Genomic DNA, 19,514 nt, shown 5'->3' with positions numbered 1-19,514 from the left:
ACATGCAGACGCATCCCTTTGACTGTCATGTCAACCAACGTCATCTCACCTCAAGCTGCATCATGCCTATAGGACCCAGGGCTATCACTGTTATCGGCCCCGGTATGACTTGGACGCCAATTGTACGCGCCCTAATCAGAATGCATCGGCCATTTGTCCGACCCTGATTAACGCAGGACTGGTATCTATTCTCTGCCTTCGTGAGTCTCATGGTGCATGTGTCGTGGATGTGTCATAGAAGCCAGTAAAATCGAGGCCCGGCTTCGTCGGGGAGGGGGAGTTACCAGCCACTGTGATCATCGCTAGGCCCTTCAAGCGATAAGACCATACAATGAACGCCGCCTGTATTTCATTTCGCTCCCGATTACGGCGGCGCACGCATCACATCCCTACGCTTGTCCTTGTGCGGTTCGCAGGTCGCACGTTCAATGAATCCCTTCCCGCTTCTGTTCAACGGCGCATGCAAGCTGCCGAGGAGCGCGCTGATGTTCTGGCTGGAGTCGCCTGTGCCTCTACAGGGCCGAAGTGCCGAGCACAACTCAGCTCGGAGCTTCTGCAACCATGCACCAGTGATCGCTTGGGCATGTGACAATGCTTCGCGTTCTGCACGCACCTGGGATCCAATTGTGAACACGCCCCACATCGATACGTTAATATGCAAATAACGCCAGCTGTGTAGTTTGTGCTTCGTATATTTGCCCGACTCTTCTGACGTCCTCAGGCTCCATCGGCTCTATTTTCCGTATAACTGTTCTCGTCCCTCTTCGTGCTCTGCCCTGCCGACCTCTGTGCTCTTCCCCCTGACGAATCCTGCGTGCTCTGGTCAATGCCCTCCATTCTCAATCTGAAGTTTAAAGTCAGTTTCTTTCGTCCACACAGGCGGGGGATTCAGGACTCACCTCTCATCCGTCACAATTAGGGCAACAAGAGCTTTGTTCCATTCAGTAACCTTAGCGATGCTGACTCGTTGATGATGACCTGGAAGGTAAGCATATGATGGTCACTATATCGTGTCGTCTTTACCACCTAACACCGTTTTAGGTCTGCACCAAGGTCGCTAGCTTTTTGAAACAAGGCCAGCGCCTCGAGAACTTGAGTTGGAGAATCTGGCATCTACAGAATCTCATGGTCGATGCCGACGATGCAAAGTCCAAGCGCGACTTCAGGAAACTGTCCAAGTGTATGGGTGACAAGCTCGACAAGGAGAAAGGATGGTACGTGACTCACTGCCAACGGCGCTACGGCTACTGATAGCGTCCTCAGGAACATCGAGCAGCTCCAGGCGCCGGGCTTCAAGCGCAACCATTCTACCGATCTCATCCAGCGGCGCGCTGCTGATAAGGAGCGCGAACGTGAGGCGAATCAGAGGGGCAGGCCCGGGACCATTCGCCGTATGCAGTTTACCTTCAGTGTCGACCGGCCTGCATCGCCCACCGCTGCCACTGTGTCGGTCAAGAAGCCGGACCTGAAGCCCTCTTCCGAGTTCAGGGACAATGCCCTTAAGCGCGGCCGCCCATCGACACGCTCCACCGCTGCCAGAGTCGATGACACAAACAGCGACCGTAACGATAAAGACCAATACCTCACCCAGCGCAGGCGCAAGCCGGCTGCAGCGAGGAAGAACTCTGGCGCGACGGCGAACTCGGACGACATATTTCAATCAGCGTCTCTCAGCTTTCCAACTTTCTTCTCTGATGACTTTGGCCCAGCTGCCCTTCTATATCCTACTCCTACTGTCACGAACCCCATGACCTTCGGCGAAGGCGCCATCTCCAGTTTCCCTAGGAATTCGGATGGCTTCAGCATTGTCCGCCCGACAATTGAACTGCCACTAGACGATCTCATCAGCACAGGCAGCATGACTGACGCCCGCATTGAGAACCATGATGTCCAGGATGACGTCGAGATGAGGTCTGTCGACTCGGTAGGACATTTCGCACTCGACACTGTCGAGCGCGAAATGTCCTACCCAATCTCCACCAGCTCGGGCCGTACCCCGAGCAGCAACGACGACGACGAGGTCCTCACGTTCACCGCCGCGCCCCGGAATGTTCCGCCGCTATCCATCCCGGTTGAGGACGTCATTCCACGCACCGTCACCCCAACCCAGCTCGCCCCTCCAAACAGCAATGGCACGCCGGCCACCAACGGCAAGGGAAAGCGGCCATCGCTGAGCGTGCACACTCAATCCTCGTCTCGCAGCGCGGGTCCGAGCACCACGCCTGTCAACGGGGGCGCCTCCGGTCAACAGAGCAACTTAGCACTGGGCAATGGTAAGGCTGAGTGCTCAAATTGTGGCGCTACTCGTACCCCTCTGTGGCGTCGCGGTTTGAACGAGGAGCTTAACTGCAATGCTTGCGGATTGTACTATAAAATGGTATATGCTTGTGTTCAGGGTTCATGAATCGCTCTTAAGGCTTTATTCTTTCAGCACAAGTGTCCTCGCCCCAAAGGCATGAGGAATAACCACGGTGAGGGTCGTGGAAAGAACGCTTCGTGTCAAGATGCTCAAGAAGTTGGTGAGTATCATATGCTCCTGCCATCTTAACGTGATCTCACTAGTGTAATCCAGAACAATGCTACAACTGTCACACAACCTCCACGCCGCTCTGGCGGAAGGACAACAAAGGCAAGATCGTGTGCAACGCGTGAGTACCGATTCGCCTTGCATCAACCCTGCATACCTGCTGACACCCGTCCCCTTCTTTGCTTCTATTTCTCCTAGCTGTGGCTTATAGTAAGTTACACTTCCCCTCGGCCTCCAAAAGATGCCCAATTGACCACTCCCATGTACCAGCTACAAGTTGCACGGTTCTGTGCGGCCTCTCTCCATGAAGTCCGATGTGATTCGCAAGCGCACCCGCCTTGATGCCCGTAGGGTAGGCACTGGGCCTTCGGAGGCGCCTTCCGCGACGCCTTTCACAAGTCCAAGCGCCAGTCATTGTGCTTCGCCAATTATGGAAGCTGCCCCCACCGTGGCACCTCACTCGACAACGCAGATTTTCAGCGGCCACGAGGAAGTCGAATACCGCACCTCGATGCAGTCAGAGCTAACGGATGCCCTTGGGAACACCCCTAGCCAGAACAGCATATACAGCAGCACGTTCTTTGGATCGCCATACTCCTTCCCTGGTCCTTACCATTCGGATTATCTCGCACAGACATACAGTGCGACAGCGGATGCATTCCCAGTCTCCGGCGATTACTCGGACATGGAAAACACGGTCACTGAGACGAGGATGTCGAAACGGCGCCGCATGAGCGGCGACTCGGCATCGGAGCCCCCGTCCTCCGCAACATATTTCGGCTCGTCCGCGGACTCGTACACGTTGCCGACATCATCGAGCTCGCAGTCGTGGGGCTCGTCGCTCGACTTCGCATACAACCCGTACAGTCCATACAACATGCTGCATGGTGACAACAGCAGTCCGCTGTGGCACCCGCCGATGCTGCCCCCAAACAACAGCACGAACTCTCCATCTTACCTTCACCCGCTGACGCTGCCCTCGGACAACTTTCCGAACATGTTCCTTCACGGCCAGAGCCTCCAGCATGATGACGCAGACAACCTGTTCGCGGCCTACCTGCATCCGCCGAGGCTGCTGCCAGACGACTCGCCATCAATGAAGGGCCTGCAGCTTCACCCGCTAATGCTTCTAAACGAGTGGAAGAGCAGCGAGTGGAAGACCGACTATTACGACGCACCTATGATCACGTACGGATGAAGTTATGCCGTTGTGGTCCCGCTCCTATGTGCTCACGGATGTTGTGCTTCATCGTCGTCGTCTGTGAGCTTGTTTCTCTCGTGGGAACACTAGTCGGTGCGCACATAATCGGTCGGTTCCTCGTCTCCGTGGTGGTCTCCAGCCTATTGCGTTCTCTGACAGTTCCCCATGTAGATGATTAGCTTGTCTGCTTCATTGTCCGGTCTGGGCATCATCAGAGGTCCTGCGTCATCGCGTCTGCCATTCGCTCTTCGCCTTCCCTGTATATGTCTGCCATTATTGTCTCAAGCTTCTCTCTTCCGTTCAGTTCCGTTTGTTCTGCAACACACTGCTATAGCCATACTCGTGTCCGTCTTCCCTGTGGTATTACTTCCCTCTCGGCTTCGTGTCATGCCTTAGCTCCCTTTCTATCAGCAATCTCTTTCGATCCAGTCCGTAGGTTTTATGACTAGTAGTAGTAGTTACTAGTACATCCGGGTCGCGAGGCCCTCGTGTTTCAAGCCCCTGAATAGATATTTATCCACCATACGCTCGTTGGTTTATACCCAATATCTTCCACGTACGCAATTGACCTTGTGCAATCTTTAACGACTCGGTTGAGCGCAGACAGTAATTGTCTCTGATACGGCTGATGTATGCCTTGTATCACGCTAATTGTTCCCAGAGGTCGCTAGGTACCTCTGAGCACTATGGCAGGTTGCAGGTGTTACCTGGCAGGCGGATCAGCTCGAAACGTGCTTCAATATCTGACATCATACACTTACGATCAGGCAGCATCAAGCAGCATCAAGCAGCAGCCGATCAGGCAGCAGCCAGGTGCATCATGGCGATTCACGCGCTGATGCTACCCGCATCCGGGGCTTCCCTTCCTCCAACCTTTTATTTGCTTCCACCATGCCCTTCCCACGATCCCCCAGATTAGCTGACTCTTTCACGGCAAGTTCGCTGAACTCGCTGAGGAGAACCTCTTCGCCGAAACCGCTTCAAAGCGCCAGATTGCATCGCGGTAGTCCGACCACCATCATCACCTATTCAATCGCCAAGCGCACAAGAGTGAGGATGCGTTCAAAGCAGTAGAGGAGGGCAAGGATGTTGAGAGTGAGTATAAGGATGTCATGAGATTGCAGAGGCTTGAGCAGGAGGAACAGCAAGTCAGACGAGCAATAGAGAAGCAGACGAGGGAGGCCTAGGAGGGTAAGGCAAAGATGGAACTCGACAAAACACACCGCTGGGGAGGGGATAGAAGCAGCGGCGAAGGAGCTCGCAGGAGCAAGGCGCAAACGCCGATGGGGCGTTGCTGAGCCAGAGGATAAGGAGGATAAAGGTGGTGAGTGGTCTAAGGAAGCTCTCGAGGAGACTGCACCTAAGAAGCGTCGTTCTCGCTGGGACGCGATGCCTGCCGACATCAGTGCGCTCATTGAGACTCCCAAAAGGTCACGCTGGGATCAGACACCCGCTGTCCAAGACATTCCCATGCAGCCCATCATTATGAACGCGCCTGGCTTCATGCATGAAGACAAACGCAACCGTTATCTGACTGATGAACAGCTGGACCCGTTCTCCCTGCCACCGGTTATGCCATCGTCACTCTGCCCCCGGGTTATGTCCCTCTGGTTCGTCCTTCGAAGTTCGCCGCTTCCGTCACTGAAGTTGGTGGTTTTCAGATACAGGAGAGCTCCGACGCTGCTACCCTCGCAGCAGCGGCCGGTCTTGCCTCCGATTTGCCCAATGAGATACCGGGCGTTGGCAGTCTCGCTTTCTTTAAGGTGGAGGACGCGCAGTACTTCGACAAGATTTTGAAGGAGGACGAGACGGAGTTGTCGGTGGACGAGATGAAGGCGCGCAAGATCATGCGTCTCCTGCTCAAAATCCAGAACGGCGCGCCGCCCATCGGCAAGACCGCCCTCCGACAGATCACGGACAAAGCTCGTGAATTCGGGGCTGGTCCTCTCTTTGACAAGATCCTGCCTTTGCTGATGGAGCGAACGTTGGAGGACCAAGAACGTCACCTACTTGTCAAGGTTATCGACCGCGTACTCTACAAGCTCGACGATGTTGCGGCCATACGTCCATAAGATTCTCGTCGACATCGAGCCTCTCCTCATCGATGAGGATCACTATGCCGTGTTGAGGGACGCGGGATCATCTCCAATTTGTCCAAAGCAGCTGGTTCCGCGCACATGACCTCCACCATGCGTTCGGATACCGACCATGTGGACGAGTACGTGCGTAACACGACTGCTTGTGCATTCTCAGTCGTGGCTTCGGCACTCGGTATTTTGTCTCTATTGCCTTTCTTGAAACCTGTGCGCCGGAGCAAGAACTCATGGCAGGTGCGGCACACTGGTATGCGTATCGTGCAATAGATTGCTATCATGATGGGAGGCCCTGTGCTGTCGCATCCTCGCAATTTCATCGATTGCGTCGCACATGGGCTCCAGGACGAGCAACAGAAGGTCAGAACAATGAACGCCTTGGGTCTTGCAGCGTTGGCTGAGGCAGCTGCGCTTTATATTTTATAGAATCGTTTGACAATGTCCTTAAGCCACTGTGGGTCAGTATCAGCCTGCATTGTGGCAAGAGTATGGCTGTATTCCTGAAAGCCATCAGTTTTATCTTGCTCCTGATGGACTATGAACATTTTGCTTACTACGTCAAGGAGGTGATCATCATCCTCATCCGTGAGTTCCAAACGTCAGGCGAGGAGACGAAGAAGATCGTCTTGAAGGTTTTCCAGCAATGCGTTGCCACCGAAGGTGCATAGTACATCAAGCAGGACGTTCTGCACGAATTCTTCAAGGTATTCTGGGTCCATCGCATGGCTCTCGACCTCAGGAATTACAGACGGGTCGTAGAGACGACTGTCGAGTTGGCTGAGAATGCTGGTATTGCGGGGATTTTGGTAGGATTGTCAATGACCTCATGGACGAGGCCGAGCCGTATCGCAAGATGGTCATGGAGACAATTGCGAAGGTCTCGGTGCATCCAACATTAATGAACGACTGGAGGTTCGGCTCGTCGATGGCACCATCAATGCCTTCGAAGAGCAGACGACGGAGGATCAAGTCATGCTGGATGGGTTTGGTACGGTCATCAACGCACTGGGTAAGCTCCATATCGCAACGTTTCATGCAAAATTGGTGCTGACTTTGTACTTCTCAGGTATTCGTGTGAAGCCAGATTTGACACAGATCGTGTCTACCATCCTCTGGCGTCTCAACAAGAAGATCGTCAAGGTGCGTCAGCAAGTAGCGGACTTCACCACACGTCTGGCTGCTGTCATCAAGCAATGCGGCGAAGATCAGCTTCTGAGCAAACCCGGTCTCGTTCTTTTCGAGGATTTTGGTGAATATCCCGATACCTTGGGTAGTATCATTGCCACCGAGGATGCTTTCGCCAACGTTGTCGGTATGACGTAATGAATCCACCTGTGAAGGATCTCCGTGGGCGCCCACTTCTGTCTATGCAAGTGCTTAGTGCTAATATCATTGTGCGTAGTACCCGTATGACGCCGATTCTCCGTAATAGACACGAGAAGTGCAGGAGGCCACGATCAACCTCATCGTTCGCATTGGTATGCCCGTCTCCCACCATTCACCGATAATATGCAAATATCACTCAATCCAGCCAGCCACGGCGCCGAGTTCGCGCCAGCGTGAGCATTGATGCGTATCTGCTTCGAGTTTCTGGATCTACTGAAGGCGCACAAGAAGGGCATTCGTCGTGCGGCAGTCGATTCTTTTGGTTACATTGCCAAGAGTTTTGGTCCTCAAGACGTATTACAAGTATTGCCTACAAACCTATGTGTCCAGGAGCGACAGAGTCCTGTCTGCAGTACGATTGCAATCGCTATTATAGCAGAGACCTGCGGTCTTAAATTCACATGCTTCTCACATGCATTTGTTCACTAAACAGAAACTTCCCAGCTTTCACATGTGTCCTCCTATCCTCAACAAGTATTGCACTGCCGAACTGAATGTCCGGATTGGATATCTGAAGGCGCTCTCATTCGCATTCTAATGCGTCAGTCCACAGTCGGCGTACTAACTCTGTCGTCACGATGTTCGAGGATGCTCTCACGGACTACGACCTTGTACACCGACAGACCGCAAGCACGATTGACAAGCATCTGGCCATTGGCGTGGCCGGCCTCGGCTGCGAGGATTCCATGCTGCACTTGATGAACCTCGTGTGGCCTGATTGCTTCGAGACGTCACTAGACGTGATGCTGTGATGGAAGCCATGCGGGTGACTCTCGGCCCAGGTATCCTGTTGAGCTATGTCTTGCAAGGCTTGTTCCATCCAGCGAGGAACGTTCGCGAGGTACGTCACCTGCTGTCTATTGTAGAGCTTAGCCACTAATCAAGATGCTAAACAGGTGTACTGGCATATTTACAATTCGCTATACCTGGACGCTGCTGATGCTTTGGTACCATTCTATCCAGACTTGCCTCGGAGAGCTGAGTGAAGGACAGAACGTGTGTGACTGTCATCCACTCCAGGTGTTCATCTAGATAATGATCACCTGTCGCTGTGTCGTTTAATGTGTATGTATATGGTGTGAGTCTGCTCATATTTGAAACTAGGTTTAGTCTGAATGGTCTCTTCGTCTGTCGTTCTTCCTGCTTCGATTGCCGAGTGAATCACAGTTTCATCGGCAGCAGCGTCAAGATCGGCAACTGCAACGGCGCGACGCTGATCATACCATGCTTTCTGCGCGCCGACATCTGAATGCAAGGTTTTCTCTCAAATCGGCTTAGACACAAAACCTCCTTTTATGTTAAATCCCATTTGTATTGGCTTGTGCAAGCAGAAAGGCGAACGAAAAAAGCCATGAAGTCGGGGACAAATCTAAAATGAGGAGGTCCTGGGCCTTTCTCCCACTTATATCCTTGTTTGATCCCAACAAGCGGAAACAAGCGGAAACAAGCCTATGCAAGCGGATATGAGTTTCCATGGTGTACAAGTCTTTTATGGTGCGCCTTTCCCAGATTTCAGTCGTCCGAGCCGTCCTATCGTGATTCATACTAATTTTGCATGAAATGAGTCGTGATATGGACAGCGGTGCGTCACCTTTGAACGGTGCCTTCCTTTCTCATGCGATGTCCTTACAGAACACAGACGCAGGGCGTCGTGCTTATCACGAATTGTTACATTCTATTGACGACTATTTCAGGATGTGTCTGCTGTCTCGCTAGAAAGTAAGCCTCAAGTATGGTACACCTTCTCCCTACGGAACCTTCTTGGACCTATGGATACACTGAATGGGAGCTCTGCATACTGCACTGTGAAGTTAAGAGCCCCGCGAGCGGTCCGTTTCATTTTCCATGATGAACGGTCCCGCGCACTTACATTAGGCAGAACGGCCGTGTTACTGCGCAAGTTGAACCAGGTACGAGTGTTACAAATTCTGCAGAATTTTCATAAAACGTTCCACATCGAAATTGGGTCAGGTGTGATTATAACATCATCTGAGCAAATCTTCGAGCGCATTTCTCCTTCTGTCCATTGAATAACGAGATCTGTTGAATCCTGCAAAGCCTCTGAGGGCTGGTATAGGTGTGTGCCCGTCCAATTCAAGCATAGCGAGAGTTCGCTGTATTTTCAGACCCCAAGAATCAAGGCACATGCGAGGCAACTAATGGAAATTGTGGAGTGAAGGCGGTGCATGCCATTAGGCAAGAATTGGGTGTCGTTGGATTGTAAAACGCGACAATAGCATCTCGACGGACAGAAGCGTTCTCGGCGCAATACTTCTTGTATAACTGCGAGAGATCTCGGCCCCAGGCACAGCTCACGTAGTCATGGACACCTCAACCTCTCAGAGTCGCACATTATCTCGTTCTGTGTGCAGAAGTCTCTTACGGCGTGCATGCGGTGGCTTTTGCCATACGCATTTGGAACGTGCCGGAGCACCGGTGCATATTCGGGAACTTGCTGATCAATCCCGTCATGATATTCAACGTCGTGATTACTCTGTTTGTCGTCGGGACGATCGACCTTGCAATTAATATGTATCGTAACGTTCTCGCCTTCGCTCTGTACAGGGCCTGACGGTGCCATCGGGAACAGATTTCAACCTCACTCTGCCGCAGTGTCTGGACCTGTGCAGCATGCTCCTAGATGCTGCTCTAATATGTAGAAGCTAGCTGGATTTTTTCTATGCGGGGGCGGATACTTTGACGTATTTTGTGCATTATAACATGATAGATTCGTCGCTCTTGGGTTGTCCACCAGCGAAAACGGCTAGTCAAGACTCAAGCTGCAGTACCGATTACGATCTGATTGGGAGCATTCCCTATGCCACATCCGCGAGCTTCTTTTTCATGGGTACTCGGAACGAGAAGATGGGCACTCATGCTCGCGAAGTTCGACCCTTCCTCATTACGTTCATTGTTCTCATAGACGTGAAAAGTACGGTGACGACCGGTGAGTCCACCTGATTTTTAACCTTCAGTTATGACGCGTACTTGATCTTGAGATCACTTGTTGATCGCATCTGGTCGTCTCGATGCTTGTCTAGCACCTCATCAGATGGCGGCAGAGGTCGCATTCAGCCGTGAAAAGCCATCAGAATCATTGTCGAATCCGCGTCTCCGTACGAGGCTACCGGGCTGTTGACTCGGAATAGTGTGCATTGTGGTCTATGCCGCAGCTTCTTCCCGAAAGAAGGTAGTATCAGATCATCACGCAGAGTCTGAGAGGATCAACTTTCACGACATGAACCCTTCCCATCCCGTAGCAGATGATTTGCAAATTAATTGAACCTAGACGGTGACCTCTTGTACCTCGAAAAAGTTGTACAACATATTCAATAAACATGGCTTACGGTGTTCCAAGGTGAGTATTTAACCTTCAATCTTTCAAATGTGGTCAGCAAAATGCTGTTTCAATAGAGGGCATCATTTAGGATTAAATTACCTCACTATCTCAGGCCATGCGTAGAGATCGTTCCAATGTCTGCGGTGAAATGACCAAATTCGTGGATGCATCCAGGTCGCGGTCATGTGACCCATTTCTCGCGCAGGACATGCTTTGTCTCAGCGACCTAGCGAAACCACAGTCCGCACAACAGCCGACCAGCTCTTTGTCCAAGTTGGCGCAGCCCAAGCAGACTGATACGCCACTGGTCATGAACACCTCCGAGCCTCCGCGCCTCAAGCCCACTCTGGACGACTTCCACATCCACCTCGCGGAATATGCGCGCAGCATACGGAACGAGCCTTTCTGCTTCGGATCTTCTCCTCCTCAGCGCCGCGTTATGCCAGCGAGGAGAAGTGTCCCACCATACAGATTGAAATGTACCGGTCGTTGGCATGAACCTGGAGAGATGGAGCGCAAGATCTTGGGCCCCGGCGGGCTCCCGCCATTGCCTATGCCAACGCCTATGCCTGTGTTCAACCCGCCATGAGAGCGGCACACGTTGTGCACCTCTTACCCTGATGTTAGTGATGAACTTCTGCGATTGCAGCATGAACTAATGTGGAGCGGATCATACGGGTATGCATCGAGTACAAGCTATTCTAGATCATTCTCCACTGGTCGTGATTGGGTCGAACCCTCAATACCTTTGAGCTCGTCTATAGACGACCAGCCTCCTCCTGCCCGCTCTGTTGATCAATCACAACAACCTGCACCCACAAAGGTAGATGACGAATACGGCCAAGAAGCGCGTTTAGAGGCCGAACCCTCCCCTCCCCCCAAGCCCCGTATCAGCCGCTCTCGCAGCAACTCGCTCGAGATGGACGAGAGAACCACAGCGTTGGCGTCATCGCCCGAGCTGATGAGAATACTAGCCGAGATGACACCGGAGAGTACGGGCTTCGCCGAGGAGAAGCCATCCGGCTACGATGATGAGGACGAGGATGAGGGGGAAGAAGAAAAGCCTTGGCGTGCACAGGAGCGAGAACGCCAGCGTCAGCGCCGTCGCGCACAGTGCGAGCGCCAGAAGGCTGCGGTGCGCAGGCGCAAGTGGCGCGAGAGCCTGACGTGTGGGCTCGCCGAGGTGGCGAGCGAGACCGCCAGAGAGGCGGCTACGATCGCGCTGGACGCGGCGTTCGCTGGAGCAGGCCACGTCCCCGGGCTGGCGGTGCGGGCGGCGAGTCTGGGGATGGTGGGCGCGGGATATGTGGTGGACGTGACATTCCGTTCGGCGGTTGTGGGCTTGGGCTACTTGGGGTATGTGCTTGGTGTGGTGATCGATGTGGTGAGTAGGGGAGCGAAGGCCCTGTCTGACCTATGCGCGTGATGGTTGGCTCGCTGGCCAGACTGCTGAGATGGCTCTTGCTGATGGTAGTTGCTGGAGGTTGGTGAGTTTCGTGATTTCCGGACTTGACAAGCTATTGAGAACATAGCGCTGATCATTGGCTTGATCTGACAGACATTGGAGCATCATCTTTCCTTCATCAAATAATTTACCGAAACAGTCATCGGCGTTGACGAAAAACAGCTGCTCGTCTTCTACTTGTGTTGCGTCCGTCTCGCCATGTGTGCATGCCTTGACACTGAAGCTGGCTTCAACGTTTTGTCGACAATACTACGGCCCTGGTCCAACAAGACCTCTATCCCGTTGGGTGCCTCATCATGGATTCAAACAACACCAAGCTCATCATCGAATTTGTGGAGCTATTATTTCACTGTATGTTTTTTATGCTCTCAGGCCTCTTATCGTATACCTCTCTGCCTTCTTTCTCTTGTCCTGTCTCTGATACTATCCGGAGTTTTTTTTGGATTGCGAAATCACGTACATATTGTATTATAATCATCATAGGTAGGACCTGGTAGCATACTATCCCAAAGTCATTTCGTCTCGAATCTGCGTGACCATGTACAATACCAATACATCGTAACCTTTTCCGGCTGATTGTGCGCAGATGTTGGGATTAGATTCCCTAAAATAACATATCCTTGTGCTTGGCGGTTGTCCTATGTCGACGTCCTTGCCGCGCATCATTGTTCATCCGGTCAGTCTTTTGTCTCTCACTACTGTAAACTATACTCACCCGCCGCCTCCATTCGCCGTGCCACACAATATGAGCTTTTGATACCCGGCCGATTGGCATCTCCAACAGAGCGCCGAGTCGCTAGGGACAGGTTCGAGACGACGCCACCTTCAGAGCTCGAAAGCCTTTTTTAAAAAACATTTTAATTGCTTGTCTTGACATTTCTTGTTTGCGACCCTCTCACCTTCGTCGTCAATAGAAAAGCGATGTTGTTCCACGTCGGCTTGATATCTACCTGTCTGGTGACGTTCGATACAAGCACCATGGTAGCGGTCGAAGGATCATCGATCATCCCTGAAGGACCCGACTTCTTTTTTATCTCCATGTTCATTGTCTGCGAGGGCGGAGCCCTATGATAGATAGTACGTAATAATGCTACGCATTAATGGCACTGAGCGATGAAGTCAGTACTATACATCAACCGCCGCGCTGAAGTGCGAAGTTCTGGAAGTGAGTAGTAAATTACTAAGGCCGTAAGGTGAAGCGCGAAGCACTCTCCAGGCAACCAGGCTTGACGGCACAGCCCTGAGCCTGACTCTCCATACATTCGGAGATCCCTGATAGTTATTGTCTGCATCAGCTTGCCCGGCTTGATCATTGGCTGTAATGGCCTGCTTACCACGTCTCGGGACCCTTTTCAAGCGCAATGACAAGAGCGCCCGCATTGAGGACAACGTACGGCAGGTGCACGGTTTGGATTCAGGAAGTCCTCTCTCGGTTCCAATGGATCGTCGTTCCAAGAAATGAGATATTTGATGATGGTCAGACTTGTAAAATTTGTGCTCCAACCGCCCCAATCACATAGCTTGCGCAGACTCCATCGTCGCTCGCTTGCAAGGTATTGACATCCGCCTCATCGGAAGGAATGAGTTCCATATGGGTTGGGGTCAATTCCGATATCCAGCAGGTTGTTTCGGAACATCTCCAGGAAGTCCTCCGCTCTCTATTCTTCCATTTTCATGCTACCATCCCACTGTGTACAATTTATATGCTCACCAAGGGGGCATTCTCATCACTAACGCGATCTCCTGACGCTATTCACCGGAAAACGTATCCATATTGCAGCCGTCTACCATTGACGAAGTACCATTCCGCAAATGCTCGGACTGGGCACAGGTGGGCTTCGGAAGGATGGAGGAGATGTAGGTAAAATGGCTTGATACCTATGTCGAAGCATTCAGGATTGCCCAAATGATCGGACGAATTACAACTTACAACCATTCTGATGAGTCTTGCGAAAAGGCAAGGTAATTTTCAGACACGTAGGTGACACAAGCTCAAACTCGTGAATTTGTATCTGAAGAACCTCGTCAAAGCGGAGTAGACACCAGAATGCAATTGTATAAGCACAATGCAAGAGGCGTCGAGCACGTCCACCTCCCCAATGGTGTATGTTCTGATTGTCACGGCTTCCAGGTTCATATAGCTTGATATCCCAATTGTCCGGTCGATGGTTGTAAATCCACATTGCTTTGAGTAGATCAGCGGTAATTGCTCGCGAGCTCATTGCGGTTTCTCCATTTCGCACCTATACCATTCGTTAGCTCTGACACGTAGAAAAACTCTAGCTGCACCTTTCGTCGCTTTAATGACACCATGTAGCGGGAGACTTGTGTCGACACCGAGGGGTTCCCTCGCCAACCAGCCCAACTTTCGCTCTGGGTCCAAGCATGTATGCCTCAGCTTTTGGATCTACCAAACCCATAGGTTATTGCCGCCCTCATCTTCATTGCCTGGCTATAGGATGCCCTATATTCTCGAGGAGGATTCGTTGTCCCATCTAGGCGGAGCTCGTCGCATCTACCGAAGCAGTTCGAGATTGTCCATCGAAAGTGATGAAAAGTGCTCTCACTCGCTCATGATCCAAGCAGATATGTACTCTGGCATATTATCCGCTACCACTGCACCGAAAACGTCATGGTCGGGCGCGACATAACCCTGCACTTTCAGCCAAATCTCGAAAGCATTCATCAAGCTAAAATGTTCGGTGAGACCTTAGACACTGCAATCGCTATGTGATCATACCGCTCACCGTCGGTAGTCCTGATCCGTGGCATCGGTGACAACCTTGGAAGCCTTCTCCAGGACCTTCTCTAGAGTAGGTGTCCCGGAACCCAGCTGATCTTGGACGGATAGTATGTCATCGACGCGAAGCTGATCCCAAGCGTCATTGGCATCCCTCTCTCCGTCGATCTCGTCTTCGACCTCTATTGCGTCGATATGCTCCTGTAACGCAAGAGTGAGTCCAGGACACGCAAAGGCCGGCATTGTGCAGTAGTGAATATGTCAGTGTGAGGGAGACTCAGGGAGTGCATTGTAGCTCGAGCTGCATAAGCTCCCCCATTCGGCCCGGAACATTCTGCGACAGGAGAAGAGGCATGAACGATGCAAATACCGTGACTGATTCCGACAGATTTGTCATGGCCGCAAAAATGTCTTGGCAATTGCTGTCTAACCTAGAAGCGACAGTGTCTTTGTGCGAGCATGCAGGATAAATGAATGCGCGATTCGGGCCCTCACTTTAGCCTTGATCGCACTGTTGATGATGGCAAGATTGAAGGTCAGAACAGACCGCGGTCTGAGCGGCCGGATGAAGTATACTTCTAAATCATCTGCCTTTTTGCGCGGCTCCTCAGGATATACCATCCACGATGTCTGTGAGATAAAATATAAAACGTTACCAGTGATGATGCACAACAATCAGTGACTGATCCGTTTCCTTGCGCGAGTTGTGAGCTGGAACCCCTCTGCAGCACTAGCTGAGCTTTCTATGTGTGGGCGGACCGTTTGTTTGCTCACCAGCAGAAAAGCAAACGAATCGATCAGTGGCGCGCCAACTGCATGTTGGGACTGGTTCGGGAGATACTGAGCATGCGCCACGGTGCGACCCTTTCTGGATCGCACGCAACTTTACTTCTGGATCCGCAGTATCCGTTGCTAGTGTGTCATACGTTGCGACGTCACCCTTCCCGTCGTAAACTCTACATGGAAACGAGAATCAATTCATTGACCTCGTCGTTGAAGGCAGCTCCGAAGCTACAGATGCCACGTGGAATCTCTCACCGTCTCATGGAAACAGCTGCCATCTCATGGAAACAGTCACCAACATCGCTTCATCGCTCCGCGCTCAACGTCAATGTTCAACCCTACCCGTTGTTGCTCCGCTTGGCGCATGAAGATTCCGATCGACTCAAGAGTCAAGACGGGACGTGTGACGTGACGACGTCTGACAGCAACGTTTCAACTCACAGCCGACGCTTCAGAGCTATTCTAGTTGAGAGATATCCTAACCTTTTCACACACAGAATGTGTGCTATTCAGAGAACCTGAGATCTACGCTTGTCCAAAATCTTCCCATGCGTAAGCATCGCCAAATTCTAAACACGCACTTCAACTTAGCGACTAACGTGATATCCACGCCGTACATAGGGTCGACTTGGCTCTCCAGGCACAAATTGGTTCAGACTTATCAGATGGCAGGGTACTACAGGGAATCAGCAGATGACTCGATGTCAGACAGGATTCGAATCGCGTGCATATGAGGAAATGAAATTGTACGTTGCTATAGCTGCTGCCGTGAGAGATCGCCGATGGGTATAAACTTTACCATAACTGATCGATGCCGATCGTCGCAATCAGTCATTCGGAATCCAGAACACAGGAGGCGCAAGTTGCGCGTGCTTGTGTAATAGGACAATCCTCGAGAACGGATAATTTTGAGGGAAACCGCATCCTAATTTCTTCTATGCTACAGGTGTCTCCGAGTATTTACAATATGGTAGATCTACAAGATCAACAATGAAGTGATTCTATTCGGAACGATACTCCGCGCACACGTTTCTTTGCAAAAAAGCTAAAGACCACCCGCCATGAAAAGAGTACTGGAAAGTTCAACCACAGAAACTACACGGCGATTGCTCTTGCATGATATGTCCATACAATCGATTGCATGAAGGTACGCGTATTATCTGGGCATACCAGACCGTCAGAACCCCTCACTGATGAGCCATATCTATGAGCCGAGGCAAATATTCTCGTTGAGTGCTGGCACGGGGAGACCGCAAGATATGTTGTTTAGCCGAAAGTCTATTCGCTTTTGATCTCTCTAGCCTGCTAGCCTGCGGCGTTTTCTGTCACTTTGTCCTTTCTACCGCTATTTAATGGGCTGTCATCACGCCTCTCGATGCTTGTGACATCTTCTTCTCTGTTTGCTCCTTTGATCCAGCAAGAATATCGCAGAATGACTTGCGAGCAACCTTACACAAAGCAGGAGTTGTGAGTTTGACGAAATACTCAAGCAATTTGTTAATAATGAGACGACAGGCTCTCCATGTCGAAAGATGAGATACAAGCCATCATCGAGAACAACATACATTTATGGCCCGCAAACAAGAAATACAAGCCTCGTCGAGATACGACGAAGCGTGTCATGATCAATGTGATCCTCAATCTAGCTAACGGCTTCCGGAAAGGTCAAGATCGCAGCGCCACTGTTGGCGCGAGTGGTGAAAACCTGCCCAAAGATTCAAACGAAAGTGATGTCGAAGATAGCGACGGATTGGAGGACGTACCAAATGCGTCATACGTACCACCAGAAACGACTTTCGGATGTAGTCCACATCCGGTTGAACAGGGTGAGTGGCTGGAGAGGCAGGCTCCGAGACATCATGACCCACTCTCGAATCCCATTCCCATTCTGATGCAAGCAGATTCTTCGAAAGGTGACAATGTTCTTGATATCCTGCCTCGTGAACCTCAGGCTCACAGAGAGGTAGAGCCTATCAATGACGTTCCGTGGACTAATCAAGGTTTGTGATTGGCAGATTGAAACTCCTCGCGAGCTAACAGACCCCTCAGGAGGCTTCGAAGACGCGCAACAAGCGCATTTCAGAGACACTGAGCCAGCAATGACTAATAGTGTTGCATACGCGCCTCAGAACTGGCATTCCCATGATGGATTATGGAGTACAGACCGCTCTTCCATTCGCCATGCAGAAGGTGAGAATCAATACATACCGAACTCAAGAGTCGCTGAAGTCACTTGATGCCATGCCTCAGATCAGCTGAAACTCCATTCAAATATCACTAATGAATTCGGTGCCGAGAGTGGCCAGCGATCCCTCGCTCCCGCACATGAAATACGGCAGGTGCGGAGAATTCTGTGCTCACCATGTCATTTAAGGATGTCTCTCAATGCGCATTACTACAGGCGGTCGATATCAGGATTATAGATCATCGAGAGCCTGATATTCCGACAATGCAGAGCACACTCTATCTCCGATGTTTCGTCAAAGGACTATCTGAGTACATTGAGGCGGAAGACCTCGTCGAGACACTCCAGAACTCACCATGTTCCATTGAAGGTATAGTGTCGGTCTACCCTTACCTGCCAGACCAAGACCGACCCAGGCACTAGGAAACGCTCGTCTCGCCATGCTGTCCGACGGCGATTTGGAGCCATTCGTGAAGCTTTCTGGGCTGGACGTTGGAGTCAATCGGCTGTGTTCTCGTAACGCCTTACCTCTCTCATTTGGAAGGCCGTTGGAATTGCACGTGCTCAAGGTCAATATACGCCACATCAGCATACGCATTATCACTAATAGACATAGGCATTTAGTTGTTGAAAATGGACCATGTTGGCGGCGAAACCCTCGCTCTATCGGGAGAACAATTCGTCAGGCCGTCTAGCAAGCGAAAGCTCTCCTCGGAGTTCGCGCCGAGAGAATCTAAGCGTGTTCGACAGGAGTGGGCAGAAGACAGGCATACAGCGCGAGCCGATATGACAACCTTCTTGGAAGAAGCAGCCGCCGTATTCCAGCATATTAAAAATGTCAGCACTGCGGCCTCCGACACAGTTTTTTTGGAAAGCTGGCAGTCCTTCGCTACCACAAAAGGAGGCAAAGATTTATCCGATGCTGATATTGTTAAGGCGTACCAGTTCGCATTCGATTTCGTACAGAGATGGGTTGGGCAGGCTATTTGGATCAAAGTGAGCCAATATCCTTTATGGTTCGTGCCCCATCTGAAATTTCACTTTAACCTAGCGAGATGGCAGAATGTACATGATGCAGATCAAGAAGAAGCACTTGCATACAGTGCTTGATAGGGACAGCAGCTGGTTTACACCTGCGAACAAGGTTGTTGCTGCATTGAACGAAATTGGACCTCACTCTGCACACCCTGATGAGAAGGTAGTAGAGAGAGTCACGAACGATGAACGCGGGCGGGGGCAGGATCAGCTGGTTCGTTTCCTAGAAGAGCGACTAGAATTGCACATGTGTTCTCAAAACCTGAATGTACCCGTATACTTGGTATGACTTTTACTTTTGTAGCGTATCCTGCTATTTTGCAGACGCACGTTTCGCCGCCACGAAGCCCGCATGTGACAATGGAAATCCTGCCTACAATGCGGGTCGGAGATAAATCCATCAGGTACAGCCGCGAGTAGGCTGCGAACGTAATGAATGGCTCCATTCATTATTTCTGACGCTGTCTTAGCTTTCGGTCCAATTCTGTGATGACATGTGGCACGCACAATCTATTGCATCCTGCCACTGTCATCGTCATTATTGATGCTTGCGCCTATAGAGTCGTTGCCTCCAGAGCTATATACTTACATTTTATCGCACATACCATCGGAAGATCTCCAGCAAACTGTTCTCGCTCTCCTTCGCGCTGCCGCACGCTCGTCTATACCGATATATCATTATTTGAACGCATACGGCTGAGCCATGGCGATTAGGTCATCCAACTGTATCGCCGATTGCGAAAGAACCCTGAAGACGCT

At 51.3% G+C, this 19,514-nt stretch overlaps 5 protein-coding genes across 5 annotated transcripts; 4 read left to right on the top strand and 1 right to left on the bottom strand.

The window, feature by feature from the left end:
• Nucleotides 1-826: 826 nt before the first annotated feature.
• Nucleotides 827-3,725, top strand: LAESUDRAFT_757724 (uncharacterized protein; the record flags this gene model as incomplete). The annotated part of the gene is made up of 8 exons (XM_040912348.1): nucleotides 827-856; nucleotides 920-985; nucleotides 1,042-1,214; nucleotides 1,264-2,377; nucleotides 2,432-2,519; nucleotides 2,573-2,648; nucleotides 2,726-2,737; nucleotides 2,798-3,725. The coding sequence occupies 8 exons, from the start codon at nucleotides 827-829 to the stop codon at nucleotides 3,723-3,725; spliced, it is 2,487 nt and encodes an 828-aa protein (XP_040766229.1).
• Nucleotides 3,726-4,414: 689 nt separating this feature from the next.
• LAESUDRAFT_736000 (ARM repeat-containing protein) lies at nucleotides 4,415-8,193 on the top strand (the record flags this gene model as incomplete). Its single annotated transcript, XM_040910650.1, has 16 exons — nucleotides 4,415-4,459; nucleotides 4,736-4,876; nucleotides 4,962-5,297; nucleotides 5,354-5,779; nucleotides 5,858-6,058; nucleotides 6,092-6,203; nucleotides 6,248-6,468; nucleotides 6,490-6,627; nucleotides 6,657-6,698; nucleotides 6,734-6,830; nucleotides 6,888-7,133; nucleotides 7,261-7,299; nucleotides 7,386-7,595; nucleotides 7,754-7,916; nucleotides 7,946-8,048; nucleotides 8,104-8,193. 16 exons carry the CDS (start codon nucleotides 4,415-4,417, stop codon nucleotides 8,191-8,193), a joined length of 2,610 nt encoding a protein of 869 aa, XP_040766228.1.
• A 2,469-nt stretch (nucleotides 8,194-10,662) lies between these two features.
• Nucleotides 10,663-11,973, top strand: LAESUDRAFT_757721 (uncharacterized protein; the record flags this gene model as incomplete). The annotated part of the gene is made up of 2 exons (XM_040912347.1): nucleotides 10,663-11,120; nucleotides 11,175-11,973. 2 exons carry the CDS (start codon nucleotides 10,663-10,665, stop codon nucleotides 11,971-11,973), a joined length of 1,257 nt encoding a protein of 418 aa, XP_040766227.1.
• Nucleotides 11,974-13,364: 1,391 nt separating this feature from the next.
• On the bottom strand, nucleotides 13,365-14,995 carry LAESUDRAFT_735999 (uncharacterized protein; the record flags this gene model as incomplete). The annotated part of the gene is made up of 6 exons (XM_040910649.1): nucleotides 13,365-13,557; nucleotides 13,770-13,890; nucleotides 13,943-14,255; nucleotides 14,302-14,383; nucleotides 14,429-14,527; nucleotides 14,760-14,995. 6 exons carry the CDS (start codon nucleotides 14,993-14,995, stop codon nucleotides 13,365-13,367), a joined length of 1,044 nt encoding a protein of 347 aa, XP_040766226.1.
• A 2,062-nt stretch (nucleotides 14,996-17,057) lies between these two features.
• LAESUDRAFT_712980 (uncharacterized protein) lies at nucleotides 17,058-19,113 on the top strand (the record flags this gene model as incomplete). Its single annotated transcript, XM_040906933.1, has 9 exons — nucleotides 17,058-17,361; nucleotides 17,437-17,535; nucleotides 17,576-17,725; nucleotides 17,786-17,874; nucleotides 17,937-18,090; nucleotides 18,144-18,289; nucleotides 18,345-18,716; nucleotides 18,772-18,969; nucleotides 19,060-19,113. The coding sequence occupies 9 exons, from the start codon at nucleotides 17,058-17,060 to the stop codon at nucleotides 19,111-19,113; spliced, it is 1,566 nt and encodes a 521-aa protein (XP_040766225.1).
• Nucleotides 19,114-19,514: the final 401 nt, after the last annotated feature.

This window comes from Laetiporus sulphureus (assembly GCF_001632365.1).
Source record: "Laetiporus sulphureus 93-53 unplaced genomic scaffold LAESUscaffold_11, whole genome shotgun sequence".
In the NCBI taxonomy this organism is placed as follows: domain Eukaryota; kingdom Fungi; phylum Basidiomycota; class Agaricomycetes; order Polyporales; family Laetiporaceae; genus Laetiporus; species Laetiporus sulphureus.
This window is presented reverse-complemented; position numbering and strand designations above follow the sequence as displayed.